Source organism: Hemibagrus wyckioides, linkage group LG07, assembly GCF_019097595.1.
Source record: "Hemibagrus wyckioides isolate EC202008001 linkage group LG07, SWU_Hwy_1.0, whole genome shotgun sequence".
In the NCBI taxonomy this organism is placed as follows: domain Eukaryota; kingdom Metazoa; phylum Chordata; class Actinopteri; order Siluriformes; family Bagridae; genus Hemibagrus; species Hemibagrus wyckioides.
The window spans coordinates 33462401-33482400 of NC_080716.1; the positions used below are offsets into that span (position 1 = coordinate 33462401).

General features: G+C 45.5%; 2 protein-coding genes across 6 annotated transcripts in view; both read left to right on the forward strand.

Moving 5' to 3' along the window:
• acap2a (ArfGAP with coiled-coil, ankyrin repeat and PH domains 2a) overlaps positions 1 to 7534 on the forward strand; it is a 41560-nt gene extending 34026 nt beyond the window's left edge. For 4 of the 5 annotated variants that reach the window (XM_058394967.1, XM_058394966.1, XM_058394965.1 and 1 more), the window contains 8 exons: positions 82 to 176; positions 266 to 459; positions 587 to 691; positions 791 to 880; positions 961 to 1163; positions 1270 to 1379; positions 1466 to 1576; positions 1906 to 7534. In XM_058394967.1, the coding sequence (XP_058250950.1) occupies positions 82 to 176; positions 266 to 459; positions 587 to 691; positions 791 to 880; positions 961 to 1163; positions 1270 to 1379; positions 1466 to 1576; positions 1906 to 2044 (1047 nt within the window). In that variant the 3' untranslated portion in view covers positions 2045 to 7534. The remainder of the gene's footprint in view (positions 1 to 81; positions 177 to 265; positions 460 to 586; positions 692 to 790; positions 881 to 960; positions 1164 to 1269; positions 1380 to 1465; positions 1577 to 1905) is intronic. The other variant, XM_058394968.1, reaches the window with a different exon arrangement.
• Positions 7535 to 7907: 373 nt separating this feature from the next.
• Positions 7908 to 20000, forward strand: part of eif2b5 (eukaryotic translation initiation factor 2B, subunit 5 epsilon) — a 32480-nt gene continuing 20387 nt past the window's right edge. Inside the window, exons 1-6 of the mRNA XM_058395101.1 lie at positions 7908 to 8079; positions 17005 to 17129; positions 17259 to 17444; positions 18086 to 18263; positions 18405 to 18485; positions 18654 to 18731. Coding sequence (XP_058251084.1) covers positions 7927 to 8079; positions 17005 to 17129; positions 17259 to 17444; positions 18086 to 18263; positions 18405 to 18485; positions 18654 to 18731 — 801 coding nt within the window. The 5' untranslated portion in view covers positions 7908 to 7926. The remainder of the gene's footprint in view (positions 8080 to 17004; positions 17130 to 17258; positions 17445 to 18085; positions 18264 to 18404; positions 18486 to 18653; positions 18732 to 20000) is intronic.

Consider the following 20000-nt stretch of genomic DNA (forward strand, 5'->3'; position numbering starts at 1 on the left):
CTGTGTGCTCTGATCTAACAGCATGGCTAAACCTTTATTAATATGATTCTCCTCTCCTGTCCCATGGTGTTGGTGTGGTAGCTGATGTGTGAGCTGGGTAATGAGCTGATTAATCAGATCTACGAGGCTCGCAGAGGAGACATGGGGTGGAAGAAACCGCAGCCTGGAGACCCCAGGTACTCACAATCATCTATATTCATATAGAATTTCATTTCTTTATAAAAAGCAGGTATAATGATGAAGGTGTGTGTGTGTGTGTGTCCAGGCAGGACATGGAGGCGTACATCCGGGCCAAGTACGTGGAAAGGAGGTTTGTGCGAAAGCAAGACTCTCAGGAGCAAAGGTCAAAGGTCATGATGCTGAGTAAACATGACAAGCATCTGAAAGGAAGCATGGAGTTCCTGCCCCCCCGGCCGCCCCCTCCCACCCCTAAAATCCGCCCCGCCTCCAACACCTCAGGTGTGTCCCCTAATGTCAGACCATGTGGAAGATGTTCTAACAGGATGTGATGTGTGTGATCTCTTAATTATTTGCTGGTGTGATTATGATCATTTGATAACAACTCCTGTATCCTGTGGACGGTCAGCAGCACCTCTGATTGGTCAGGAGGCTCGACGGGACTCACTCTTCTGCCCCGATGAGCTCGATTCTCTCTTTTCCTACTTTGACACGTCGTCGAAGCTGCGGAGCCGTAAGTCCCGGGTTCGGGATCTGATCATTTGTTCACAGAATTGTGTAATAATGTGATATAAGCTTTTTAACGTAGTGTGTGTGTGTGTGTGTGAGACAGTGAAGAGTGCAGACAGTGGCATTCACACCAGTGCTGATGGTAGCAGAGAGATGCTCAACTCGTCCTCCAACACCAGCCTGAGTGAAGCGGGTATGACCTCTGACCCCGATGACAGCTCTGTGTGTTTAGTTAGCTTTTTATATCCTCACAGTGCTCCTGCTGTGTTTCAGATCTGCAGCAGACCGAACCTCCGCGTGAGGCCCCGCCCACTCTCCCCCGGGTGACCGAGTGCTCACCCAACCTGCTGCTGTACTGGGCCTCGTGTGCCTCCAGTTTAGCCGACATGGTGGAGGCGCTGGCGCTCGGCGCCGAGGTGAACTGGGCGAACACCGAGGATCAGAGCCGTACCCCATTGATGCAGGCCGTACAGGGGGTCAGCACACTTCCTGTTTAATGAAGACGTGCCAGATATTGTCAGTCAGACCTGTCAGTATTTCAGCTGTCTAAATTTTCCATGGTGTGTGTGTGTGTGTTTTCAGGGTTCTTTACTCCCTTGTGAGTTCCTGCTGCAGAACTCAGCTAATGTAGATCAGCAGGATGCTCGAGGAAGAGGAGCACTGCACCATGCTGCCATGCTGGGACACACTGGGTACACACACACACACACACACACACACACTGTTACACATCGAGTACACACCTCATGTTCCTTCTCTGTTCCTCTCCTACCTTTAGACAGGTTTGTTTGTTCCTGAAGCGTGGAGCTTGTCAGAGCGTCTCGGACATGGACGGCAGGAGTCCGCTCTCCATCGCCATGGATACCACCAATGCTGACATCGTCACCCTGTACACACACACACACACACACACACACACGTATCCATATACACACATTACTAAACTGAAGGCCTAAGGTCCTCTTGTCCTCCTAAAGCCCATCCTATTATAACCCTTCATGCAGGCCGTTCTGTGTGTTTTGGTCATTTGGGTCATTAATAACAGCTAAATACATTTCTGTCATTCAGTGGTCTGTGAGGTGCCTCACTGCCACATCTGGAATAAAGCAGATTAAAATCTACAAACCTGTTCCACTTCATGTCATGGTTTTCCTTTGAACATGTTTAGGAGATGATGGAAGATCTGGATCTATATCCTTCTCTCTCTGTGTGTCTCAGGCTGCGCATGGCCAAGGTGAACGAGGAGATGAGGGAGTCACTGGATCAGCCGGCTCAGTACTTTCAGTCTCACAGTCACTCAGAGCAGTACAGGAAGTGCATCCAGGAGTTCATCGCCCAACATCTGGACGAGTGTTAGCACACAACTATACACTGTACATGATAACCAACACATCTGGACAGGTTCTACCACATGACCAAACACCACTGATGATAACCAACACATCTGGACAGGTTCTACCACATGATCAAACACCACAGATAATCACCAACACAGCTGGACAGGCTCTACCACATGACCAAACACCACAGATAATCACCAACACAGCTGGACAGGCTCTACCACATGACCAAACACCACAGATAATCACCAACACAGCTGGACAGGTTCTACCACATGACCAAACACCACAGATAATCACCAACACAGCTGGACAGGTTCTACCACATGACCAAACACCACAGATAATCACCAAAACAGCTGGACAGGCTCTACCACATGACCAAACACCACAGATAATCACCAACACAGCTGGACAGGTTCTACCACATGATTTAACACCACAGATAATCACCAACACAGCTGGACAGGTTCTACCACATGACCAAACACCACAGATAATCACCAAAACAGCTGGACAGGCTCTACCACATGACCAAACACCACAGATGTTCAACACACCTGGACAAGTGCTTCAGATAACAACCGACACAGCTGGATAGGTGCTACCACATGATCAAACACCACAGATGATGACCAACACAGCTGGACGGGTGCTACCACATGACTAAAGCCTCATATAATCACTAACACACCTCAGTTTAACACCACAGCAGGATCTTAAAGACCTCAGTATTACAACGTGTAGCAGTCTATAGGACAGTTTGTGTGTGTGTGTGTGTGTGTGTGTATGTGTGCTGTAATTTTTACATTATCCTGTTTGTGTGTGTGTGTGTGTGTGTGCTGTAATTTTTACATTATCCTGTTTGTGTGTGTGTGTGTGTGTGTGTGTGTGCTGTAATTTTTACATTATCCTGTTGGTGTGTGTGTGTGTGTGTGTGTGTGTGTGCTGTAATTTTTACATTATCCTGTTGGTGTGTGTGTGTGTGTGTGTGTGTGCGTGCGCTGTAATTTTTACATTATCCTGTTTGTGTGTGTGTGTGTGTGTGTGCTGTAATTTTTACATTATCCTGTTTGTGTGTGTGTGTGTGTGTGTGCTGTAATTTTTACATTATCCTGTTGGTGTGTGTGTGTGTGTGTGTGTGTGTGTGCTGTAATTTTTACATTATCCTGTTTGTGTGTGTGTGTGTGTGTGTGTGCTGTAATTTTTACATTATCCTGTTGGTGTGTGTGTGTGTGTGTGTGTGTGTGTGCTGTAATTTTTACATTATCCTGTTGGTGTGTGTGTGTGTGTGTGTGTGCGCGCGCTGTAATTTTTACATTATCCTGTTTGTGTGTGTGTGTGTGTGTGTGCTGTAATTTTTACATTATCCTGTTTGTGTGTGTGTGTGTGTGTGTGCTGTAATTTTTACATTATCCTGTTGGTGTGTGTGTGTGTGTGTGCGCGCGCTGTAATTTTTACATTATCCTGTTGGTGTGTGTGTGTGTGTGTGTGTGTGTGTGTGTGCTGTAATTTTTACATTATCCTGTTGGTGTGTGTGTGTGTGTGTGCGCGCGCTGTAATTTTTACATTATCCTGTTGGTGTGTGTGTGTGTGTGTGTGTTTACGACACTGCACCACTGCCACACCTCTGCATCTGATGTTGATATAAAAGTTAGCATTAATTTGACAGTGGACTGTCCCCTGCGATGTGACGTAGGTGTATTACAGAATATTTTACTTTGTCCAGATCTCTGTCCAGCTGTAGTGCACTCGTTCTGAACGGCTAAAACACACTTCTGTTTTTAATGTACACTCATTCACTCTCCCCACCTTCACTCCTCCTGGGCTAATCAGGTGGTCGTCATGACGGGATCGGTCACACCAGATGTCCCTGTGGTGTCAGTACAAATTAGGAGCGAACTGGCCACAGGGGGGCGCTGGTATGGTCTGTACAGATGTTTTATTTTTCAGTATTGCTCTTCAGTGGTGTTCATGTACACACAGTATCTTTTCCTGAGGTGCTTTTCAGGCTCCGCCCACAAATATAACACGCACAGTATGCATCCACATGGAAACTGCCGTTTTGGTCACCGGACATTTATTTTTTTAGTGGAGAAATTGTACGATTCTGGACGGGTAATCAGCGTAGGTTTTGAGGAACGTCCCAGTGTGAGCCTGAATGTCTTATTTTCACACTAATCTTAGCATCACTCTCCAGATGTTTTATTATTGTCTCCTGTGCTGTCTTTATATGGAGAGAATGGGAAAAGTGAGAAAATGCTCTTTATGTGGATGCAACTTTTTTTTTAAAAATAGACGAGTAAAAAATCTTTTCAGAAATATCCATATACATGTGGGCGGGGCTTCAGACTGCAGGCGATCAATTCAGTGATTTCTCTTGTCTCCACCCACCATGTCACACTTTTATACAGAAATGCCACAGATTACAGATTTATTTAAAGCGAAAGACAGAAGCAGACGTGTGACGTTGCTCATTTGGTGTACACATTATCCTTAAAGGTGCTTTATGAGACCAAACACACAACCTTCACAACACACACTGTTTATAAACACACACACACACACAGGTTTCTCGCCAGCTTGTGTGTGTTTTATAATATCAGGATTATGAACCTGGTTTTCTAGATCCTGTAATTGTCCTGACCTTTTATTACTATGTTTATAAACTGCAGGAAGACACAGGATTCTTCAGAATTAAAGAGCTCTGTCCTCGTGGCTCATACGCTTTACCTCAGTGGAACAATCCGAAAGGTTATTTTAAAGCCATTAGCTCTGTTCTGGTGTTGAGTATCATGATGTATTGTAGAACTGATTATTAGCACATCCTTAATTATTAACTAATAAGTCTTCCTTAATTATTGTTGCCTTTGACTCTAACAAACACACTGTGTACACACACACACACACACAGACTGTGGACATGCAATATCTCTTATATATACACAATTTTGTCTAAGGTCTGACTTCAATTCTAGTAATGTGGTTGAAGGGTGTGGCACTGACTCCAGCTCAATGTTGATTGGTCAGCTGGTTGATGAGGGTGTGATGTAATGTGCAACTACATGGAGCTGGATGCTGATTGGTCAGCTGGTTGATGAGGGTGTGATGTAATGTGTTATATGTAATGAAGTCTTTTCTAATCCTGTAAATAATCAGAATCCTGCAGAGTGTAAAGGAAATTGTGTTTCAGACGATTCTGTAGATAATCTTCTATACACTGCATGACATTTTACATCACATACTGTGTGTTACACACTGAAGGCCTGAAACACACTCCTCTCTCTCTCTCACCCACACAGAGAGAAACACTGTCCTAAAAAAAATTTAATTTTTATTTATCATCCTCTTTTCTTTTATATAATTCACTCTTTCTTTCTTCCTTCCTTCCTTCGCCTGTAGACAAGTCATTAAATTAAATTTTATTAAATGTTATCTTTTGTTTTTAGATGTTTTATTCCTCCAACACTTCCCTTCATCATGAGCTAAATGTTTTATTTCAGAAGCACTCACATCTCGTCAATAATTTCATCATTAAGGTTGAGGTGACAGATGAACCCCCAGCGCCCCCTGCAGGATGGTGGTTTATCTGCTCCAGGACAGGGAGGTGTTGATGTTGAATTTCTCCTGGTTGTTGGGGTGTGTTTCAGGCCTGAGTGTGATTTGCTGTATATAATCACTCCTGAGTGCTGATAAAGCCCGAGTTCTGAAAACTCGGGGTGTGATATATTAACTCCTGAAGGCACATCTCTGTATACCTGTTTTTATATATATATATATATATGTCATTAGTTTAAAATGTTTCATTGCAAGCAGAAGAATAAATGTAGAGGAAGAAATGTAGAGATGTAAATTATAGCCTGTTGTTTATGTTACTGAATGTATATGAATGTATACAGGAAGCTTTACAGCTTCAATATCCCATGATGCACCAGAGCTCTGTACATCTCACTGTAATAACAGCTAATGTAAATACTGTGACTGTATTACTGTCTACTACACCGCAGGGGGGAGGGGGGTCAGCCCCGCCCCATGTTCTCTAATACACGTCAGACTCCACCCCTAATGCTAACACCCACCCCTTCTCAGACTGGAACAAGAGTTTAGGATTTCAGTTTCCTGATGTTACACATGAATGTGTTGAAGAACATAAAGTGTATAATCTTTTGGATCAGACCACATAATTAGGTAAGCAAAAGTATTGGAACAGAAAAGTCTTGGACCCAAGCCATGACACCACCTCCACCATGTTCCTCAGAGGAGCTCATGTGTTTTAGATCATGAGCAGATCCTTTCTTTCTCCACACGTTGGTCTTTCCATCATCACTCTGATAGAGGTTCATCTCAGTTCCAGAACTTTTTTGTGAATTCCAATCTGGAGTTCTGATCCAAATGGTCAAAAACTATAATATAAATTCCAGGAAATTAAAGCTGAAATTTTAAAATCTGGTCTCATATTCATCTTTTGATCTCAGACCCAGATGTCTTCAGTCTACAGCTAAACAAAAATATGAACTTGACATTTTAGGTCACCAGGACCCACAACCCTCCAAGTGCAACCACTTTAGGATTCTTAATTTTCCAAGCAGAACCTCGAAGAACCATCTGAGGAACCTTTAAGATTCCCCTTTTCTTTTATTATTTTTTGGAACCATTAGGGTTAGTTCACTTAGAGATAGTTTGGGGGTGGACCCTTATTTTGGGTGAAGTTCTAGACCCTAAACCCAGCTTTTAGTGTTTGGGGGTGAAGTGTATATTGATGCTGCATTTCACTGTTTATATAAAAATCTGAACTGTTCTCTCCATGTTAGAGTATTCCATTTTATTTGTGTTATTTAATCACATTAATGTTATTTCCTGTATTTAACTGTGTATATGTTGGAAAGAAGAATGGACCCTGAAGAACCTGTTACATCTCAGAAGGTTCTGGATGATTATTTAGTATTTATTCATGTTTATAAGAAGCTGGAGTCGAGTAGTGTTGTATTAACGGGATCTCAGCTGCTGTGGTGTTCTACTAATCCTCCACACTGCATGTGTAAGGGCTGACGCTCTGACCCGGAGTGAAGTTACCGGGCCTGAGCCGAGCTGTGGTGCCACTGACACTGACCCGGAGTGAAGTTACTGGGCCGAGCTGTGGTGTCACTGACCGCTCTGACCCGGAGTGAAGTTACCGGGCCTGAGCCGAGCTGTGGTGCCACTGACACTGACCTGGAGTGAAGTTACTGGGCCAAGCTGTGGTGTCACTGACCGCTCTGACCCGGAGTGAAGTTACTGGGCTCAGCTGTGGTGTCACTGACCGCTCTGACCCGGAGTGAAATTACTGGGCTCAGCTGTGGTGTCACTGACCGCTCTGACCCGGAGTGAAGTTACTGGGCTCAGCTGTGGTGTCACTGTGACAGAGGATCCTGAAGACTTCTCCGGGTTCTGATCCAGCTGAAACTCCACAACCTGTGCCTTTTTTATTATTTCTCCTGTGTTTTTTTTACAATCTGCACTTTAATAAACATCCTGAGTTGTTATCAGACCAGCTGTGTCCAGATGTTTATTTTATTCTGTATTCAGTGTGTATTTCTGGGTGTAAACAGGGCTGTACATGGGCATCTTAATGTGAATATATTCCACAGAATGATCACAACATATTTTTTTTATTTTGTTTTAAACTTTAAAATGTATTAGTTTTAATATATATATATATATATATATATATATATATATATATATATATATATATATATATATATATATATATATATATATATTCTGTTAGAGACGAGTAGGAAAAAAAGATAAAAACCAAATAAACAGTTTATTCATCAAAGGCAGCGAGATATTACTAGAAGCGCGTGGCACTTTTTGTCCTCGTTGGCGTCCCGTAACTTTGTGTGACGTCAGAAGCATGATGGCGGCGAGAGCAGGGAAGCAGCAGAACCGTGTGGGGAGGAAGAGCGGCTCCGGGGAGCAGGATGAGGAGGAACAGCCGCTCCAGGCCGTGCTGATCGCCGACAGCTTCAACCGGAGGTTCTTCCCCATCACTAAGGACCAGCCGAGGGTGAGTTTATAGCCGCTTCATCAGCGGGCTATGCTAACTGTCTTCCACCCGGCCACCCTTCGCTTCTGTGTTACCGTACAGGCCCCGCCCCCCTGGGCAAGCTGACCAATCAGAGTACGCACTTCATCGGCAGTGTGTTTTGAAATGTCTGATGTAACACACCTGTAACTACACGGACACCAGAGAGCTGATGGAGGTGCTGATGGTAGTCATGTGATCCCCCTCTGTTCAGGAATGGTTTGTTCCAATTTCACACAAACAACCTCATTTTTTATGGGCAGTACCAAAGCAGCAGGGGGGTGTATGGGCCACAACACACACCGCCTTACCTCAGTAATACACACGTTAATACTGCCGCACACACACTGACATGCAGAGGCACGCGCTGATACACTGTAAAACACACACACTGACATGCAGTACCACGTGATGATACACTGTAAAACACACACACACACACACACTGACATGCAGTACCACGTGATGATACACTGTAAAACACACACACACACACACACACACTGACATGCAGTACCACGTGATGATACACTGTAAAACACACACACACACTGACATGCAGTACCACGTGATGATACACTGTAAAACACACACACACACACTGACATGCAGTACCACGTGATGATACACTGTAAAACACACACACTGACATGCAGTACCACGTGAAGATACACTGTAAAACACACACACACTGACATGCAGTACCACGTGATGATACACTGTAAAACACACACACACACACACACACACTGACATGCAGTACCACGTGATGATACACTGTAAAACACACACACTGACATGCAGTACCACGTGATGATACACTGTAAAACACACACACACACACACACACACACACACACTGACATGCAGTACCACGCGCTGATACACTGTAAAACACACACACTGACATGCAGTACCACGTGATGAAACACTGTAAAACACACACACACACACACTGACATGCAGTACCACGTGATGAAACACTGTAAAACACACACACACACACACTGACATGCAGTACCACGTGATGATACACTGTAAAACACACACACACACACACTGACATGCAGTACCACGCGCTGATACACTGTAAAACACACACACACTGACATGCAGTACCACGTGATGATACACTGTAAAACACACACACACACACACTGACATGCAGTACCACGTGATGATACACTGTAAAACACACACACTGACATGCAGTACCACGTGATGATACACTGTAAAACACACACACACACACTGACATGCAGTACCACGTGATGATACACTGTAAAACACGCACACACACTGACATGCAGTACCACGTGATGATACACTGTAAAACACACACACACACACACACTGACATGCAGTACCACGTGATGATACACTGTAAAACACACACACACACTGACATGCAGTACCACGTGATGATACACTGTAAAACACACACACACTGACATGCAGTACCACGCGCTGATACACTGTAAAACACACACACTGACATGCAGTACCACGTGATGATACACTGTAAAACACACACACACACACACACACACACTGACATGCAGTACCACGTGATGATACACTGTAAAACACACACACACACACACACACTGACATGCAGTACCACGTGATGATACACTGTAAAACACACACACTGACATGCAGTACCACGTGATGATACACTGTAAAACACACACACACACACTGACATGCAGTACCACGTGATGATACACTGTAAAACACACACACACACACACACACACACACTGACATGCAGTACCACGTGATGATACACTGTAAAACACACACACTGACATGCAGTACCACGTGATGATACACTGTAAAACACACACACACACACACACTGACATGCAGTACCACGCGCTGATACACTGTAAAACACACACACTGACATGCAGTACCACGTGATGATACACTGTAAAACACACACACACACACTGACATGCAGTACCACGTGATGATACACTGTAAAACACACACACACACACACACTGACATGCAGTACCACGTGATGATACACTGTAAAACACACACACACACACACACACACACTGACATGCAGTACCACGTGATGATACACTGTAAAACACACACACTGACATGCAGTACCACGTGATGATACACTGTAAAACACACACACACACACACACACACACACACTGACATGCAGTACCACGTGATGATACACTGTAAAACACACACACACACACTGACATGCAGTACCACGTGATGATACACTGTAAAACACACACACTGACATGCAGTACCACGTGATGATACACTGTAAAACACACACACACACACACACTGACATGCAGTACCACGTGATGATACACTGTAAAACACACACACTGACATGCAGTACCACGCGCTGATACACTGTAAAACACACACACTGACATGCAGTACCACGTGATGATACACTGTAAAACACACACACACACACTGACATGCAGTACCACGCGCTGATACACTGTAAAACACACACACTGACATGCAGTACCACGTGATGATACACTGTAAAACACACACACACACACTGACATGCAGTACCACGTGATGATACACTGTAAAACACACACACTGACATGCAGTACCACGTGATGATACACTGTAAAACACACACACACACACTGACATGCAGTACCACGTGATGATACACTGTAAAACACACACACACACACACACACTGACATGCAGTACCACGTGATGATACACTGTAAAACACACACACACACACACACACTGACATGCAGTACCACGTGATGATACACTGTAAAACACACACACACACACACACTGACATGCAGTACCACGTGATGATACACTGTAAAACACACACACACACACTGACATGCAGTACCACGTGATGATACACTGTAAAACACACACACTGACATGCAGTACCACGTGATGATACACTGTAAAACACACACACACACTGACATGCAGTACCACGTGATGATACACTGTAAAACACACACACACACACACACACACACTGACATGCAGTACCACGTGATGATACACTGTAAAACACACACACTGACATGCAGTACCACGTGATGATACACTGTAAAACACACACACTGACATGCAGTACCACGTGATGATACACTGTAAAACACACACACACACACACACACACACACTGACATGCAGTACCACGTGATGATACACTGTAAAACACACACACTGACATGCAGTACCACGTGATGATACACTGTAAAACACACACACTGACATGCAGTACCACGTGATGATACACTGTAAAACACACACACACACTGACATGCAGTACCACGTGATGATACACTGTAAAACACACACACACACACACACACACACTGACATGCAGTACCACGTGATGATACACTGTAAAACACACACACTGACATGCAGTACCACGTGATGATACACTGTAAAACACACACACACACACACACTGACATGCAGTACCACGCGCTGATACACTGTAAAACACACACACACACACACACTGACATGCAGTACCACGTGATGATACACTGTAAAACACACACACACACACACACACACACTGACATGCAGTACCACGTGATGATACACTGTAAAACACACACACACACACACACACACACACTGACATGCAGTACCACGTGATGATACACTGTAAAACACACACACACACACACACTGACATGCAGTACCACGTGATGATACACTGTAAAACACACACACTGACATGCAGTACCACGTGATGATACACTGTAAAACACACACACACACTGACATGCAGTACCACGTGATGATACACTGTAAAACACACACACACACACACACACACTGACATGCAGTACCACGTGATGATACACTGTAAAACACACACACACACACTGACATGCAGTACCACGCGCTGATACACTGTAAAACACACACACTGACATGCAGTACCACGTGATGATACACTGTAAAACACACACACACACACTGACATGCAGTACCACGTGATGATACACTGTAAAACACACACACTGACATGCAGTACCACGTGATGATACACTGTAAAACACACACACACACACTGACATGCAGTACCACGTGATGATACACTGTAAAACACACACACTGACATGCAGTACCACGCGCTGATACACTGTAAAACACACACACTGACATGCAGTACCACGTGATGATACACTGTAAAACACACACACTGACATGCAGTACCACGTGATGATACACTGTAAAACACACACACACACACTGACATGCAGTACCACGTGATGATACACTGTAAAACACACACACTGACATGCAGTACCACGTGATGATACACTGTAAAACACACACACTGACATGCAGTACCACGTGATGATACACTGTAAAACACACACACACACACACACACACACACACACACTGACATGCAGTACCACGTGATGATACACTGTAAAACACACACACACACACACACACTGACATGCAGTACCACGTGATGATACACTGTAAAACACACACACACACACACACTGACATGCAGTACCACGTGATGATACACTGTAAAACACACACACACACACTGACATGCAGTACCACGTGATGATACACTGTAAAACACACACAAACACACACTGACATGCAGTACCACGCGCTGATACACTGTAAAACACACACACTGACATGCAGTACCACGTGATGATACACTGTAAAACACACACACACACACACACACACACACTGACATGCAGTACCACGTGATGATACACTGTAAAACACACACACACACTGACATGCAGTACCACGTGATGATACACTGTAACACACACACTGACATGCAGTACCACGTGATGATACACTGTAACACACACACTGACATGCAGTACCACGTGATGATACACTGTAAAACACACACACACACACACTGACATGCAGTACCACGTGATGATACACTGTAAAACACACACACACACACACTGACATGCAGTACCACGTGATGATACACTGTAAAACACACACACACACACACTGACATGCAGTACCACGTGATGATACACTGTAAAACACACACACTGACATGCAGTACCACGTGATGATACACTGTAAAACACACACACTGACATGCAGTACCACGTGATGAAACACTGTAAAACACACACACACACACACTGACATGCAGTACCACGTGATGATACACTGTAAAACACACACACACACACACTGACATGCAGTACCACGTGATGATACACTGTAAAACACACACACACACACTGACATGCAGTACCACGTGATGATACACTGTAAAACACACACACACACACACTGACATGCAGTACCACGTGATGATACACTGTAAAACACACACACACACACACACTGACATGCAGTACCACGTGATGATACACTGTAAAACACACACACACACACTGACATGCAGTACCACGCGCTGATACACTGTAAAACACACACACACACTGACATGCAGTACCACGTGATGATACACTGTAAAACACACACACACTGACATGCAGTACCACGTGATGATACACTGTAAAACACACACACACACACACACACACTGACATGCAGTACCACGTGATGATACACTGTAAAACACACACACACACACTGACATGCAGTACCACGTGATGATACACTGTAAAACACACACACACACACTGACATGCAGTACCACGTGATGATACACTGTAAAACACACACACACACACTGACATGCAGTACCACGTGATGATACACTGTAAAACACACACACTGACATGCAGTACCACGTGATGATACACTGTAAAACACACACACTGACATGCAGTACCACGTGATGATACACTGTAAAACACACACACACACACACACACTGACATGCAGTACCACGTGATGATACACTGTAAAACACACACACACACACACACTGACATGCAGTACCACGTGATGATACACTGTAAAACACACACACACACACACTGACATGCAGTACCACGTGATGATACACTGTAAAACACACACACACACACACACACTGACATGCAGTACCACGTGATGATACACTGTAAAACACACACACACACACACTGACATGCAGTACCACGTGATGATACACTGTAAAACACACACACACACACTGACATGCAGTACCACGTGATGATACACTGTAAAACACACACACACACACTGACATGCAGTACCACGTGATGATACACTGTAAAACACACACACACACTGACATGCAGTACCACGTGATGATACACTGTAAAACACACACACACACTGACATGCAGTACCACGTGATGATACACTGTAAAACACACACACTGACATGCAGTACCACGTGATGATACACTGTAAAACACACACACACACACTGACATGCAGTACCACGTGATGATACACTGTAAAACACACACACACACACTGACATGCAGTACCACGTGATGATACACTGTAAAACACACACACACACACACTGACATGCAGTACCACGTGATGATACACTGTAAAACACACACACACACACTGACATGCAGTACCACGTGATGATACACTGTAAAACACACACACACACTGACATGCAGTACCACGTGATGATACACTGTAAAACACACACACACACTGACATGCAGTACCACGTGATGATACACTGTAAAACACACACACACACACACTGACATGCAGTACCACGTGATGATACACTGTAAAACACACACACACACACACACACTGACATGCAGTACCACGTGATGATACACTGTAAAACACACACACACTGACATGCAGTACCACGTGATGATACACTGTAAAACACACACACACACACTGACATGCAGTACCACGTGATGATACACTGTAAAACACACACACACACACTGACATGCAGTACCACGTGATGATACACTGTAAAACACACACACACACACACTGACATGCAGTACCACGTGATGATACACTGTAAAACACACACACACACACACACACACTGACATGCAGTACCACGTGATGATACACTGTAAAACACACACACACACACACTGACATGCAGTACCACGTGATGATACACTGTAAAACACACACACACACACTGACATGCAGTACCACGTGATGATACACTGTAAAACACACACACTGACATGCAGTACCACGTGATGATACACTGTAAAACACACACACACACACTGACATGCAGTACCACGCGCTGATACACTGTAAAACACACACACTGACATGCAGTACCACGTGATGATACACTGTAAAACACACACACACACACACTGACATGCAGTACCACGTGATGATACACTGTAAAACACACACACACACACACTGACATGCAGTACCACGTGATGATACACTGTAAAACACACACACACACACACTGACATGCAGTACCACGTGATGATACACTGTAAAACACACACACACACACACACTGACATGCAGTACCACGTGATGATACACTGTAAAACACACACACACACACACTGACATGCAGTACCACGTGATGATACACTGTAAAACACACACACACACACACTGACATGCAGTACCACGTGATGATACACTGTAAAACACACACACACACACTGACATGCAGTACCACGTGATGATACACTGTAAAACACACACACTGACATGCAGTACCACGTGATGATACACTGTAAAACACACACACACACACTGACATGCAGTACCACGTGATGATACACTGTAAAACACACACACACACACACTGACATGCAGTACCACGTGATGATACACTGTAAAACACACACACACACACACTGACATGCAGTACCACGTGATGATACACTGTAAAACACACACACACACACACACACACACTGACATGCAGTACCACGTGATGATACACTGTAAAACACACACACACACACACTGACATGCAGTACCACGTGATGATACACTGTAAAACACACACACACACACTGACATGCAGTACCACGTGATGATACACTGTAAAACACACACACACACACACACACACACTGACATGCAGTACCACGTGATGATACACTGTAAAACACACACACACACACACTGACATGCAGTACCACGTGATGATACACTGTAAAACACACACACACACACACACTGACATGCAGTACCACGTGATGATACACTGTAAAACACACACACTGACATGCAGTACCACGTGATGATACACTGTAAAACACACACACACACACACTGACATGCAGTACCACGTGATGAAACACTGTAAAACACACACACACACACACTGACATGCAGTACCACGTGATGATACACTGTAAAACACACACACACACACACACACACTGACATGCAGTACCACGTGATGATACACTGTAAAACACACACACACACACACACACACACTGACATGCAGTACCACGTGATGAAACACTGTAAAACACACACACACACACACTGACATGCAGTACCACGTGATGATACACTGTAAAACACACACACACACACTGACATGCAGTACCACGTGATGATACACTGTAAAACACACACACACACACACACACACTGACATGCAGTACCACGTGATGATACACTGTAAAACACACACACACACACACTGACATGCAGTACCACGTGATGATACACTGTAAAACACACACACACACACTGACATGCAGTACCACGTGATGATACACTGTAAAACACACACACACACACACACACACTGACATGCAGTACCACGTGATACACTGTAAAACACACACACACACTGACATGCAGTACCACGTGATGATACACTGTAAAACACACACACTGACATGCAGTACCACGTGATGATACACTGTAAAACACACACTAATGTGCTGTAACAGACACATCCACACTGGTATACACACTAACATGTTGTGTGTGTGTGTGTGTGCGCCTCAGGCTCTCCTCCCTCTGGCCAACGTCTCCATGATTGACTACACTCTGGAGTTCTTGACCTCTACAGGTGTTCAGGAGACGTTTGTCTTCTGCTGCTGGATGTCCAACAAGATAAAGGACCATCTTCTGTGAGACCCTATTCCTTCTCTCTCTCTCTCTCTCTCTCTCTCTCTCTCTCTCTCTCTCTCTCTGTCTCTCTGTCACCCACCCCCAACCTCCCCCGTTTCATATATATGTGTGTGTGTGTGTGTGTGCAGGAAGTCGAAGTGGTGTCGCCCCAGTTCTCCAAACACGGTGCACATCATCACGTCAGAGCTGTACCGCTCTCTGGGAGACGTGCTGAGAGACGTGGACACCAAATCCCTCATCCGCTCTGACTTCATCCTGGTGTACGGAGACGTGGTGTCCAACATCGACCTGTCCCACGCCCTGCAGCAGCACAAGTGTGTGTGTGTGTGTGTGTTATAAAGTGCATGTTATGTGGCTTATAATATAGTTTCATTTTGTTTTATAAATGATAAAGATGTATCTCCCCCCCGCTCTCTCTCTCTCTCTCTCTCTCTCTACCCCTCCCCCCCCTCTCACTCTCTCTCTCTCTCCCCCCCTCACTCTCTCTCTCTCTCTCTCACTCCCCCCCACTCACCCCCCCCTCTCTCTCACTCCTCCCCCCCACTCCCCCCCCCACTCTCACTCTCCCCCCCCCCACTCTCTCTCTCTCCCCCCTCACTCTCACTCTCTCTCTGTCTCTCTCTCTCCTCCCCCCTCACTCTCTCTCTCTCCTCCCCCCTCCCTCTCTCTCCCTCTCTCTCTCTCTCTCACTCTCTCTCTCTCTCTCTCTCTCTCTCTCTCTCTCTCTCACTCCCCCCTCACTCACTCTCTCCCCCCCCTCCCCCTCCCCCCCACTCACTCTCTCTCTCTCTCTCTGTCACTCCCCCCCTCACTCTCTCTCTCTCTCTCCTCCCCCTCCCCCCCCTCTCTCTTTCTCTCTCTGTTTCTCTCTCTCTCTCTCACTCCTCCTTTCTCCCCCCCTCACTCTCACTCCAACCCCCCTCCCCTAACCAACCTCACCCCCCCACGGGTCCAGACTGAGGCGTAAACAGGAGAAGAACATCTCGGTGATGACGATGATTTTCAGAGAGTCGTCTCCAGGCAACCGGACGCGGTGCGATGAGGATGATGTCATTGTTGCCGTGGATACCAAGAGTAACAGAGTGCTGCACTATCAGAAGACACAGGGTCTGAATAAGATCCACTTCCCCATGGTAACTACATTACATTACCTGTGTGTGTATTGGGACACACCCACAGTGTGTATTGGGACACGCCCACAGTGTGTATTGGGACACGCCCACAGTGTGTATTCGGACGTGACGCGAGGTTAATGACCGGTCTGTTTGTTCCAGAACATTTTCCACAGTGGCAGTGACGAGTTTGAGGTCCGTCATGACTTGCTGGACTGTCACATCAGCATCTGTTCCCCTCAGGTGTGTGTTTACTCTGCACCACACACTCACACACACTGACACACACACTCTCACACACACTCACACACACTCATACACACTCACACACACTCTCACACACACTGACACACACTCTCACACACACACACACACACTCGTGTATATAACAAGTGTACGGCTCTTCCTCAGGTCGCTGAACTCTTCACTGATAACTTCGACTATCAGACCAGGAACGACTTCGTAAGAGGGATTCTGGTCAACGAGGAGGTCAGCGCACACACACACACACACACACCTCACACACACACACACACACACACCTCACACACACACACACACACACACACACACACACACACCTCACACACACACACACACACACACACACACACACCTCACACACACCTCACACACACACACACACACACACCTCACACACACACACACACACCTCACACACACACACACACACACACACCTCACACACACACACACACCTCACACACACACACACACACACCTCACACACACACACACACACACACACACACACACACACACACACACACACCTCACACACACACACACACACACACACACCTCACACACACACACACACACACACACACACACACACACACACACACACACACACACACACACACACACCACACACACACACACACCTCACACACACACACACACACACACACCACACACACACACACACACACACACACCTCACACACACACACACACCACACACACACACACACACACACACACACCTCACACACACACCACACACACACACACACACACACCTCACACACACACACCTCACACACACACACACACACACACACACACACCTCACACACACACACACACACACACACACCTCACACACACACACACACACACACACACCTCACACACACCTCACACACACACACACACCTCACACACACACACCTCACACACACCTCACACACACACACACACACACACACATACACACACCTCACACACACACACACCTCACACACACACACACCTCACACACACACACACACCTCACACACACCTCACACACACACACACACCTCACACACACACACACACACACACACACACCTCACACACACACACACACACCTCACACACACCTCACACACACACACACCTCACACACACACACACACACACACCTCACACACACACACACACACACACACCTCACACACACACACACACACCTCACACACACACACACACACCTCACACACACACACACCTCTCACACACACACACACACACCTCACACACACCTCACACACACACACACACCTCACACACACACACACACACACACACCTCACACACACTCACCTCACACACACACACACACACACCTCACACACACACCTCACACACACACATACCTCACACACACACACACACACACTCACACACACCTCACACACACACACACACACACACACACACACCTCTCACACACACACACACACCTCA